This window comes from Onychomys torridus, chromosome 4 (assembly GCF_903995425.1).
Source record: "Onychomys torridus chromosome 4, mOncTor1.1, whole genome shotgun sequence".
Lineage (NCBI taxonomy): Eukaryota > Metazoa > Chordata > Mammalia > Rodentia > Cricetidae > Onychomys > Onychomys torridus.
The window spans coordinates 69,138,014-69,151,257 of NC_050446.1; the positions used below are offsets into that span (position 1 = coordinate 69,138,014).

The 13,244-nt window shown below is 41.2% G+C and overlaps 1 protein-coding gene across 2 annotated transcripts in view; it reads right to left on the reverse strand.

Annotated features, from left to right (window-relative positions):
• Window positions 1-909: 909 nt before the first annotated feature.
• Fnbp4 (formin binding protein 4) overlaps window positions 910-13,244 on the reverse strand; it is a 33,176-nt gene continuing 20,841 nt past the window's right edge. For both annotated transcript variants that reach the window (XM_036184038.1, XM_036184037.1), the window contains exons 13-17: window positions 5,695-6,011; window positions 5,450-5,594; window positions 4,032-4,384; window positions 2,096-2,253; window positions 910-1,867 (exon numbers count right to left, since the gene is read on the reverse strand). In XM_036184038.1, coding sequence (XP_036039931.1) covers window positions 1,777-1,867; window positions 2,096-2,253; window positions 4,032-4,384; window positions 5,450-5,594; window positions 5,695-6,011 — 1,064 coding nt within the window. In that variant the 3' untranslated portion in view covers window positions 910-1,776. The remainder of the gene's footprint in view (window positions 1,868-2,095; window positions 2,254-4,031; window positions 4,385-5,449; window positions 5,595-5,694; window positions 6,012-13,244) is intronic.

Sequence of the window (13,244 nt, forward strand, 5' to 3'; positions counted from 1 at the left end):
AGCAAAAAGTGAATTGCCTCATAAAAGCTGGCCAGAATCTGCGAAACTCTTTAGACAGGCCGGATTTGCAGACTAGACCATTGTCCCAACTAGTGATGGCACAGGCCGGCTACAAAACACTTTACTCTATTCTCTACCTCTCAGCTAGAACAGGAAAAAGATCTTCTTACACCAAAAAACAAAGGTGGCAAATCACTCAAACTACCCAGACCTGGTCAGTCAGGTTCCTTATGTGCTCAACTACAGGACAGTAAGGTGGCCAGTGCTCTCCAGCCTCCTACACTCCTGGGAAACTGTTAAATAGTTAAGACAAAAGCTTTAATAGCTAGTTGATAATCTTTATTTGTAGAAATTTAACTCTATGCAAATTACAAAACAATCTTATGTACAAAATGGGCATCTCAACATTAGCACATGATAAATAAAATCTAATACACTGTAATACAAAGTAAAAAAAATTAACTGCATAGGAATATACTAGAATAAAATCCAAACTATTGTCTTTGGTTAACTATTGTGATTATAATCATAAGTATCTATTGTTTTCCATAATCAGCTTTGTATTACTTACAAAAAAAGCTAGAAAGCACCTTTGCCGTCCCTCCCCCCCCCCCCCCCCCCCCCCCCGGGCAAAATGTTTGCCATATGACATTGTTCCCAGGACTTAGGTAGGTCAAATATCAGTTATTAATTGGATGTAAGTGCCAGAAGCAGAAGTCACACGTGGCACCATCCTGTTCAGAGAGGCCTGTTTGTTTTAAATCCCTGTCTTCCTATAGCTCCAAGACGCTCCTTTTTTATGATGTTTAAATGTCAGTGTATGCTTTATACCATGTTTGATTGAACAATTAAGAATGGACATACACTAAGTCCTGCTTATGTAACTTAGAGGAGCAGAAGGATAACCAATCACAAGTATAAAAAGAGCTTTATTAGTGCATATATACAAATTTACAATGTCAGAAACTGGAGAAATACAAACAGCTTTAGGACACAATTTGCTTTTTCCTCAGTTTAAAGTGACCTTTCCTGATTGCGATACAATAGAAAGTATACAACAGTGAACTGCGTCTTAAATACTGGAATCTTATGGAGAGTATATTCACACATAGAAGGAGGTGAATTTTTGAAGTGGGTAAGACAATGAAGACAATACACAAAGTGGCTTATTTTACTACGATATACTTAGGGGGAATTTCTCAAAATCAAGGATCTGAACACCTGCTGCTGCCGCCCCTGCCTGTATATAAACATACCACTGGTGTAAATGAGTGTTGTGACTTCTGAGAAAGTGTGCCCATCAGCACAGATCAACACTTCAGGGGCAGCAGACTCGAGGAGGAGGTCAGAAAGATCCTGATGGTCAAGCAAGATAGGATACAGAGCTGCCTTCTTAATTGCACTTGTTCTGGAGTAGAAGGTAAGGAGAGTGTCACACTAGGAACTAAACAAGCCTCTACTGGGCAGAAAAGCCCTTTTGCCAGTGAGTCCTACACGGAAGTTTCATGCCCATGACGCACAGCTTCCTCAAGACTGACTCATACCTAACATGCTAAGTTTGCCAGTGTAAAAACAGACAGCCAGGGCAAAGCAATTCTAGTTACCTCATCTTCAGCAAACAGAAAAACTACATTTCATAAATGGACAACTTTGTATGCACGTGTTCTTGCCCAGGAAATGTATGTTCCTCCTTCTGACATTTACAGTTCCTTTGACAATGTGGAAAACTGGGTAAGACTCTGAACATAAAACAAAAAAATTCTTCTTAATTTAAAACTATGTGTTGGGAGCCATTTTTCTTCTCTTCAGTCTTGCTCGCCAATCCTCAGGAAGGGCTTCAAAATTAGCATTTCTTTCTGCCATGCCACTGTGAAAACAATATACATATTATTATTTCACTAGAAAGAGAACGGAACTTTTTTTTAGAAACAAAAACTCTAACTGAAACTGAAAATTGGATCTCACGTCCACTCAGGAAAATGTTTCAAGTTTCTCAGTCAAGGAGCCGTATATTCTTCATGAGGACTGTGATGTGAAGAATCTAACTCCCCAGCCGAGCACAGCACAAGCCCCTCCTGTCAGCGACAGGCTGTACCTGACAAGCTGCTGCTGTTTCCACTCCTCGATCCGCTTCTGTGCTGTTGATTCCCGGTCCTCATCACTGGAACTCGAATTATCTTCCTCGTCTAACTCCCGCTGGATACTCTGCCATTTCTTAACCAAAGATGGCATTTTGGTTTTACTTTTCTTTGCCTAAAACAAAGTTACAGGTCAGAGGAATGAAATACGTAAATAAGGAAAGAGGCCCTTTACCCTGGAGATCAAGAGCTTTCCCTGAAACCAAGGAAGAAATGCGATATTGGCTGCATCCAGAAACTCCAAGGCTTCCTCGCATCATGGAAGTGGCAGAAAGAATGTTAAGTGGTGTGTGTGCTGAGAGCATGGAACGCTGACTTCGGGCATGACATGCTTGGTACTCTACTGAACTCACAAGATGAGGCCTAGCAACAAGAGCCTCTCATGAAGAGGGCAGGGGGCTTATGGGACCTCACCCTTCCCTGAGGATTTATACACAGTTAATGGTTGATTGAGGAGGGAGAGACAGTTTTTTTGGTGGCAGAGGCACCAGTAAAGTACTCATGCACCTGAAAACCATAAAATTCACTGGGTCATTATAAATAATAAAGACAAAGCCAGGCATGGTGGCACACACCTTTAGTCCCAGCACTCAAGAGGCAGAAGCAGGAGGATCTCTGAGTTTGAGGCTAATCCAGTACAAAGTAAAATCCAGGGCTACTCAGAGAAACCCTGCCTTGAAAACAAAAAAGACACCCAAGTAGAACGCAGGTGTGTGTGGGGGATAAACAAACAAAATGAATGTAGACGAGTTAGGAGGAGGAACACAAAAAAAGTAATAGGTATGTGTGAATATGCTCAAAATATATCATGCATTAATACATGTACAAAAACTTCTTAATGGGGGCTAAAGAGAGCACTTGCTGTTCTTTGGAGAGGAACTAGGTTCAGTTGCTAGCACTCATATCAGGGGCTCATAACTGCCCATTACTCCAGTTCCAGGGACTCTGATGCTCTGTCTAGCCTCTGTAGATACCTGTGTATACACAGGCATATATACACACACATACACAGAAGGAAAGAGATGAATCACTTTTAAAGACATGATTAAGCCGGGCGGTGGTGGCACATGCCTTTAATCCCAGCACTCGGGAGGCAGAGCCAGGTGGATCTCTGTGAGTTCGAGGCCAGCCTGATCTCCAAAGTGAGTTCCAGGAAAGGCGAAAAGCTACACAGAGAAACCCTGTCTCGGGGGAAAAAAAAGTGTAAAGACATGATTAAAAATGGTTACTTGGGGAAGGAAAAAGGAGGGACACCTCTGAGTTTAACAGCACTAGTTGCTCTTCCAAAGGACCTAGGATTGATTCCTAGCACCCAAAAATGGTAAGTCGCAACTACCTGTAATGCCAGTTCTGGGGATTGGATACCCTCCTTCTGGCCTCCATGAGCACCAAACACACAGGTGATACACAGGTATACATGTAGGCAAAATACACACATAAAAATAAATTTTCTGGGCTGGAGAGATGGCTCAGAGGTTAAGAGCACTGGCTGTTCTTCCAGAGGTCCCGAGTTCAATTCCCAGCAACCACATGGTGGCTCACAACCATCTGTAATGAGATCTGGTGCCCTCTTCTGGCCTGCAGGCTGAATACTCACTGTACACATAATAAACAATAAATAAATGTTTAAAAAAATCAATTTTTTGGCAGGGGGTTGAGAGAGAGTTTCACTATGTACCTCCCTCTGTCCCAGAACTCACTGTGTAGACCAGACTAGCCTGGAACTTGTAGAGATCTGTCTACCTCTGCATTCCAAGTGCTGGGATTAAAGCTGTGTGTCACCACCGCCCGGCAATAAATCTTTATTAATTTATTTTTCCTTTAAAAATAAAATGGTTAATTTTGTTATGTGACTATCATCACCCTTAAAAAAAAAAAAAAAGGAAGACGCACCTTATCTTTTTTTCCTTTTCTTGTCTTCTCAGGTGGTGGCACTTTGGGAGCTGGGGGTGGTGGTGGTGGTGTAGGTGCAGGTGGAGGGGGTGGAGGAGGCGGTGGTTCTACAACGGCAGGTGCTGCCAGTGTTCCTCGAGCCTGAACTGGCTGCAATGATGGAGTGGTCACTCCAATTGGGACAGGACATTCAGCATAACTCATAATTGCAGGTGCTGCTGCCAGGCCAAGGTAATTTGACTGCAGGCTCATCCCTCTGGCCTGATGGCCCAGTCCCGCCGCTGCATGGCTGACTGCTGCTGCTTGGTGTGCCATCCCGACAGCCTGGTGTGCAGCCCCCATGGCTTGGTGACCTGACGTAGGAAACGTAAAGCAACATTATAAAAAGACACTGTAACAAGTCAGGAGGAGGAAACTAGGGGTTCAATCACCACATGATCTCAATATACTTCTGTTAAAACTGTGCTGTAGTTGCTGCTAGCAAATATTAAATTTAGTAGTTGGGGAGGGTAGGCCATGCCTTTAATCCCAGTACTTGGGAAGCAAAAGCAAGCAGATCTCCGGGCAGTGGTGGTGCACTCCTCTAATCCCAGCATTCGGGAGGCAGAGCCAGGTGATCTCTGAGTTTGAGCCCAGCCTAGTCTACAGAGTGAGTTCCAGGACAGCCAGGGATAGAGAGAAACTCTGTCTCAAATCCCCCGCCCCCCAACAAAAATTTAAATTTGAACATCTACAGATTAAGGTACTTCAATATAAAAATAATTGGTTTATGTAAATGTACAGAAAACCTCAACTCAAATAGTGGAGCACACCTCTAATGCCAGTACCTAGGAGGAGCTACAAAATGAATGAGTTCCAAGCCATCTAGACCTACTGAGACCCTGTCTTAAAAAAGCAAAATCATAGTTGGGCAATGGTGGCGCATGCCTGTAATCCCAGGATTCTGGAGGCAGAGGCAGGTGGAACTCTCAGTTCGAGTCCAGCCTGGTCTATACTGAATGAATTCCAACACAGCCAGGGTTATACAGAGAAACCCTGTCTTGAAAAACCAAACCAAACCAAAAAACCAGTAACCCAAAACAGAAAATAATCCTGTAAGGATAAGGATAAGTGTTTTTATTTTGTTTTTTTGGAGATAGGGTTTCTCTGTGTAGCTTAGCACCTTTCCTCGAACTCACTCTGTAGACCAGGCTGGCCTCAAACTCAGAGATCACCTGGCTCTGCCTCCTGAATGCTGGGATTAGAGGCGTGCACCACCACTGCCCAGCTAAGGATAAATGTTTAAGGGTAGTCTTTAGTAACTGGGAGAAATAAATCTAAATAGTATTTTCAATCAAAAGCTTTCTACTACTTACAGCACCTAATGCTGGAAACAAATGCTACAATGAGAAAAGACTCACTTTAGTTACGATGCTTACCTGCAGCTATAGCTGACTGGCTGTAGAGAACTGGAGAACTACCAATAGTAGCTGATCTCTGGACCACTGCAGTACTAATTTCTGCCGCCTTTCTCTTTACTGCTTTAGTGGACGGAGGACTAGAGGTGGTAGAATCAACTGAACTCTGAAACACAAACACTCCGCTTAGCAATTACAGACCTACAAAATATAGTCAATCATGGTCCAGTGCCCACTGCCATCCAGAATGCCACAGACATCATTACCTGGCTCGTTACAACTGTGGTCTGTGTTGAAGGTTTCAAAGGAGTATCCTCCTCTGTTCCTGGGGCAGGAGGCTCCTCACTTCCTTCATCCTCCATTTCTACTTCCTGAATCTCACCATCTTCTAAAGGAGGAGGTGGAGGAGGAGGTGGAGGTGGAGGAGGAGGAGATTCTGGGGGTGGAGGTGGGGGTGGTGGCATTTCCAGAGGTAATGGTGGTTGAAGCACAGGTACATTTGACTGAAGGAGGGTCCAGAATGGAGTGAGTGGCATGAGTGATGGAGAAACTTGACCAGAAAATGATTCTTTACAAAGAGAACCTGGAAAACAGACAGTAGTCAGGGAAAAATCAAGACAAATCTTTCACAGCTAATACTTATATTATTATCTTGACCGGCAGAATAGACATCAGTATCACCGTAGGACACATGTGCACAGTAGTTTCAAACAGCAGGAATCAGTTGGCTCTCCATAATTAAAATTTGACTCATGGCTAGCCACTGTCACTGAAACACTGAGCAGTTCAACTTAGAAATTATTTCTATGGAAAGGTTAATTTATGGTGCTGAGAGAACTTTCCCTAGCTGTATTATACTAGCCTGATTCTTTATATCCAAATTTGTAGATTAATAAAAATACCACAAAACAATGAGCAATTCTGTCATTCAAATCTGTAATTTGGAAATTGATCTATTTTTAAGTGTGTGTGCTTAGGTATATGTCTGTGTGTGCAGGGCCCTTGAAGACCAGAAGAGGGCACTGAATCATTGGATCCTTTTGGGGCTTGAGTTACAGGCAGGTGTGAGCTACCCAACGTGGGTGCTGAGAACCAAACTCAGGTCCTCTTCAAAACAGTATGTGCTCTTAACAGCTTCAGACCCCTAGAATTTTTTTTTTTTTCATTTATTTCAACATACAAAAACACAGCAATTCTCTGGGGTCTTTGTTTAAAAAATGAAGTAACTGAATCATGTATATCTGTAATGCTGATTCCGTTTTATTATTACTGTTATTTTTTTTTCAGTGAGCTAGTTAAGTGGGGGATGCCACAGTGAAAAACCATCTATTTTGATTAACCTGGATTACTAGGTTTTAAAAATGAATTTGCGAGATGACTCTCATTCCTTTATATATGTAAATTACATTTGCTTTATCACAGCAACAAAGAGAGAAGGTAATAGTTCTTTGTGTGATGAGTGAAGAGAAATTTAGGACAAAATGTCAAGGCAAATGATAACTGAGATTTTCAAAAAGGTGTTCAGAGATGTACAGGTTTTGAAACCGCTGTTGCTTTAGCTTGAGTTAAATTATAAATGAAAAGCTATGTTAAATTTTCTCAAATTTCACAAACACTATGATTGAGCACTGGGTAAAGCTTTTAAAGATTAGAGAAAACAGGAGGATATACTTACTTGTAACCTTCCCCATCCCTCTTTATCGTCAACAGGGATGGTTCACAATATATGAGACTATGGATTTTCTCCCTAAAAATCATAGAATCTAGGAGTAGAAGAAACATGAGAAATCATCTAGTTCAACTTCCTCATTTTGGAGGTAATGAAACCCAGGTAGGAACAGATTATCTTAGGATGATAGAACTGTCAGGGGCCAGGCCAGAGCTAGACCAGGTCTGATGCCTAGCCTAGAACTTTCTATTTAACTAAGAATCCTTGGTGGAATAAGAGTTTAAGACCTTCAGGAATCTAAAGTCTCACTTCTGATGGAGTAAATATCCAGATGCAGTCACCTACCGAAATTGGGTTAAATAAGAGCTCTATTATGAAAGACTCTAGGTTAGAGAGAAGGCTATTTATACTTGACACCTGACCAGGTAAAGCCCAAACAAGCAACAGACACCTGGCTTTTAGAATGCCGTTGCTGAGGGAACACACAGGTAATATATTGTATAAAGAATATTAAGATGGTTCACACTATTTTTATATAGACATTCCTTATTATTAAAGAAAATGACACTAGAAAAAGATTTATCAGAAAACATGAATGCAGTTTTTCAGCTAAAGAACTCAAATGACTCATTAACTTTTTTTTATTGGCATCAAGTAATATGAATTTAATTATATACCAACTTTCAGACAAAAAATTTGACCAAAGAGTATGTATATAGCTACAAAATCTGTTTATAAAACAGTACATTAAGATTTCATCAGAACAAAGATAAAGCAATAAACAGCAAAGATTATTAATTTAAGAATTAAACATTCTTATACTAAATTAACTATAACACATGGTGAATGGACTATGTCAGCTTTTATAACATTAACATGCTGCTAATCAGACAGGTGCAAGGGACCACCCCAGGCCAGGGTGAATAATGTAGTCTGTGACCCAGCAAAAGCAATCAATTATCTAAACTTTGTGTAAGTGTTATTCAACTAAACTCCAATCGATGGAGAGCTAGGGTGTTGCTCAGCTGGCAGTATGCTTCCTAGAATGCACAAAGCCCCAAGTTCCATCCCACTGAATAAAACCAGGCATGGTAACATACACCTAGGATTCCAGTTCAGTACTTAGGAGGTGGGACAGGAAGACTGACTTCAAAGTCATCCTTAGCTACACAGCAAGTTCTAGGCCAGCCTGGGATACAGTAGATCCTGTTTCAAACAAAAACAAACAAACAAAAGAACAACGACAAGACAAACCCAACAGGAGCACACACACTAAGCCTGATAAATTTAGCATCAAGTAAGATATAGAATGCTTGAATCCCAAGCCCCTAAATTTACCCAAACATAAAAACTGTGTCTCAAACACCAATCATTCTTTCTTTAGCTTAAGCACAGAAAAGTTAAAGCTACTTTAGTTGGCATGGTGGCACAAGCCTGTAATTCTAACTCCTGGGAAGCTGTGTCTGAGCTAGCCTAAAATACACAGAGAGCCTATCTCAAAAAAACAAAACAAAACAAAAAACAAACAAAAGGGTCTGGAGAGATGGCTCCTTGCTGTTCTATCCTGAGGACCAAGGTTCAGATGCCAATACCCGTATCTGATGGCTCTCAAATTGTAACTGCAGTGCCAAGGGATCCAAGGCCGCCTTCTGGCCTCCACAGGCGTACACACACATATAAATAATAAAGATAAATCTTTTTAAAAAATGTTAAAAGTCAAAACTTCTAAACAGAAAACCTAGCTTAAACATCACATGTCTATTACAATCCTGCTTCTACTTGTTTATAAAATGAATCCAGCTAGTTTTTTTTTTTTTTAAGGTTTATTACTTATTATATATATATATAGTGTTCTGACTTGCATGGATGCTTGCAGGCCAGAAGAGGGCACCAGATCTCATTACAGAGGTTATGAGCCATCATGTGGTTGCTCGGAATTGAACTCAGGACCTCTAGAAGAGCTGTTGGTGTACTTAAAACATCTGAGCCATCTCTCTAGCCCCAGCTGGTATTTTTTATGTTTACATGAACATTTTAATTCTGAAAACTAATGAGATGGTTAAAGTAGTTATCAACAGCTTTTGTTATGTATTAAAATTAGAACTATATTAAGCTTAAAGATAGAATATCGTGAGGGTAACTTTTTTGTTTTTGTATTTTGGTTTTTTTGAGACAGGGTTTCTCTGTGTAGCTTTGGAGCCTGTTCTGGAAATCACTCTGTAGACCACGCCTCGAACTCACAATGATTCACCTGCCTCTGCCTCCTGAGTGCTGGGATTAAAGGTGTGTACCACCACTGCCCAGCTAAGGATTCCAATTCTTTTTTTTTTTTAAAGATTTATTTATTTATTATGTACACAGAAGAGGGCACCAGATCTCATTACAGATGGTTGTGAGCCACCATGTGGGTGCTGGGAATTGAACTCAGGACCTTAGGAAGAGCAGTCAGTGCTCTTTACCTCTGAGCCATTTCTCCAGCCCATGGATACCAATTCTTAATTCAAAATCTTTGCGCCTAGATATCTTACACTACTCACTATGAAGAAATTCACCGCACCTTCAGTGACATGATGCTTACTATTCACTGAAACAGTGAGCAAGGACTAAAAATGAAGTAAACCTTAAAACTTATTTGCCTCCTTATGGCATAATAATGCCTTTTCTTTTTTGTTTGTTTGTTTTTGTTTTTTCGAGACAGGGTTCCTCTGTGTAGCTTTGCGCCTTTCCTGGATCTTGCTCGGTAGACCAGGTTGGCCTCGAACTCACAAAGATCCGCCTGCCTCTGCCTCCCGAGTGCTGGGATTACAGGGGTGCGCCACTACCGCCAGCTGCCTTTTCTGTTTTTATTTTTTGGGTGGTACAAGGAATTAAACCTGGGGCCTCACAAATGTTAAGCATATGCTATTACTGTGTGAACACCTCCAGATTCTTTTTCTTTTTTAAGAATTACACTTTATTTAGTGTGTCTGTGTTATTTATCCAGGACAGAGGACAACCTCAAAGAGTCAGTTCTCTCCTCCACCATGTGGATTCTGGGGGCTGAACTCGAGTTGAGCAGCCATCAATCACCTTTACCCACAGAACAATTTGGATGGTACCCTTAAGTTTCTTTTAATAAAAAATGGTTTTAAAGAAGGGTGTACTGAGCTGGATAGTGGTTCATACCTTTAATCCCAGCACTCAGGAGACAGAGGCAGGTGGATATCTGAGTTCGAGGCCAGCCTGGGCTACAGAGTGATTTCCAGAACAGGCTCCAAAGCTACACAGAGAAACCCTGTCTTGAAAAAAAGAAAACAAGCAAACAGTGGACAACTCCCACCCACCCATCACACACACACACACACAAAAAAAAATGGTTCAAGGTTTACCTTTTACAAGACAGCACCAACTGTGTCTGTCAGCAACAGTGAGATAAAATAGCTTAACGCTTGACATTAAAGTGTTTAAAACAAACAACCCACAACACTTCAGAACTGCTAACTGTATAGTACTCAATTTGGGGATGAATAAAAATGAGAAGTTATGGTCAAGAATCCCAGTGTGGTAGTGCACACCTGTAATCTCAGCACCTAAGAGGTGAAGGCAAGAGGATCTCAAGTTCAAGGTCACACTTTCCTTTTCTGCACAGAGTCTGCACAACAGTCTGGGTCTGATTCAAGAAACCCAAAAAAAGCAGAGTGGTCCGGAATGGAATCATCCACTCACCAAAATCAAGCCTCAGTTTATTATCTACTAAACAAAGAAAAAGCCATAGCCTGTTATTAGAAATATTTGTCACTCACTGCTACTGAAAATAAACTTCTGAAATGTGATAGTGTGAAACCCCTTGCTCTTGCTATGCTCTAAAATTACCATTGTAATCTGGGGATTTTTATTTTAGTCATCTAATGTTATCCAGGCCACTTAACAATGTTAACAGTCATTTGGGATATGGATGGAACAAGTACTTTTTCTCCCATTGGAAATGGGTGTGTGTATTAGAGGTGTGGGTCCCACCACGCTGCCCTCAAATTCCCAATCTTCCTGCCTCAGCCTCTTGGTTGAGACAGTCACTGACAACCATGCTGATTAAGCCAATTAAAGCTTTTGAGTCCTTTATTAACAGCCAGACCAAGAGTAGGCTTGCACCTCTAGAAGGGTTCTTGGTGCCCACGCTCAGGGGCACAGCATTCTCAAAGACAAAGCCATAATTACATCAGGGCTCCAGGAGGGCTCCATTAGTGAGGGATTTAGAGTGGCCTTCTAACATCTGCTTTCTTTGCAAGGTTCAGTGACATCTTCCAGACACTGCATAATGTTTGAACCATGGCCAAGGTCATGAACAGTCCTAGAATCATCAGCTAGGTCTATGTGGCTATTGGGTGTGGAAGGCTGAGAAGTGGCCAAGCAGGCACAAAATAATGTTGGGACAGGATAGCATTACCTTAGTCATTTCACTGAAATAAGCCATTATACATTTTTGACAGGAAGACGACAAAAAAAGCTGGCTCTTATACTATCAAAAAGTTTCCTACTTCTTTTATTTTCAAAGAGTTATTTAAGAATCACTCCATAGTCGTCTTGCCTTCAAATGTCACTTTAACAGCTAAAAACCTTTGGTTTTTTGAGACAAGGTCTCGCCACCAATCTCCTGATAGTACCAGTCTACAATCTCAGGAGGCCAAGACAGGAGGATGACATGTTTAAGACCAAAACCTGGGTTACAGAGTGGTATCTTGTCAAAAACAAGCTGAAATATGGCTCAGTAGTGATAGAAGTTGCATGCAAATCCTAGGTTCAATTCCCAGTATCACTAAAAATAGGAAAGAAGCTAGGCAGACATAGCACAGGCCTTTAATTCAGCACTGGGGGATGCAGAGGCAGGTGGATCTCTGAGTTTGAGGACAGTCTGGTCTAAAGAGTGAGTTCCAGGACAGCCGTACTAAACAGAGAAACTGCCTTGAAATACAAAAACAAACAAACAACCCAAACAAACAAAAAAGGAAAACAAAAAGGCAAGAAGAAAGAGAAGGGAAGTGGAAAGCAAAAAAGGAAGGAGAGAAAAAACTAAGACTTAATAAAAAAAGGTATCTATCTTCTTTATAAAGTGGGGAACTATGGGACTCTTCTGAACAGCTAATTAGGTCTCAGGATAGACAAAGGAGCTATAAAACCCAATCATTTATTTAAAGGGGGGGTGGTGCTAGAAAGATGGCTAAGAGCCCTGGATGTTCTTCCGGATCAGTCCAGCACCCACACGGGGCAGCTCACAAGCCTCTGCAGATTTCAGGGACTCTGACACAATCTTTGGCCTGTGAGGTACCAGGCACACACAAAGTAACAATACATAATTTTGGGTTAAACACCTGTACATATGAGATGATTTAAGAAAAACAAAACAAGCCAGGCGGTGGTGGCGCACTCCTATAATTCCAGAACTTGGGAGGCAGAGCCAGGTGGATCTCTGTGAGTTCGAGGCTAGCATGGTCTACAGAGTGAGTTCCAGGAAAAGCTACAGAGAAACCCTGTCTCAAAAAAAAAAAAACAAAAACAAAAAAGAAATCCAGCAGCTTTGTAGCAGAGGTGGTGAGACTAGAGGTCAGTCAACTTACCCTCATCCAGGAGTTATAGGTCTCAGAGAGACATCTTGTCAAAAATAATGTGTATGGCTTTGGAGGAATGAGATGTAATGTTGGTTTCTGCTTATGAATGCATACACAGAAAAAAGAAAAACAAACAAAACAAACCACAGGACACTACAATTCCTCTAGAAGCACCCTTTTATGTTGTTACTGTTTTTGGAAACAGGGTTTCTTTGTGTAGCCTGCTGTCCTGGAACTCCTTCTGTAAACCAAGCTGGGCTCAAACTCAAAGATTCACATGCCTCTGTCTCCTGAGTGCTGGGACTAAAGGTATGTGCCATCACCGCTGGCTATCTAGGAACACCTTAAATGGGGATTTCACCTATTTCTGATCCTCCTCTTCTGTATTTACATCTCTTCTTTCTATCATTTTGATTTGTACTGACAAATTATATAACACTAGTAAAATTTAGAAATGAGGCCAAAACATCAAAAGACGAAATTGTATAAAATGAAGAACAATTCTTATTTTTACCACACAGATCTAGGCAATCCAACTACCTAGTTCTCTGCATGGCCATTCCTG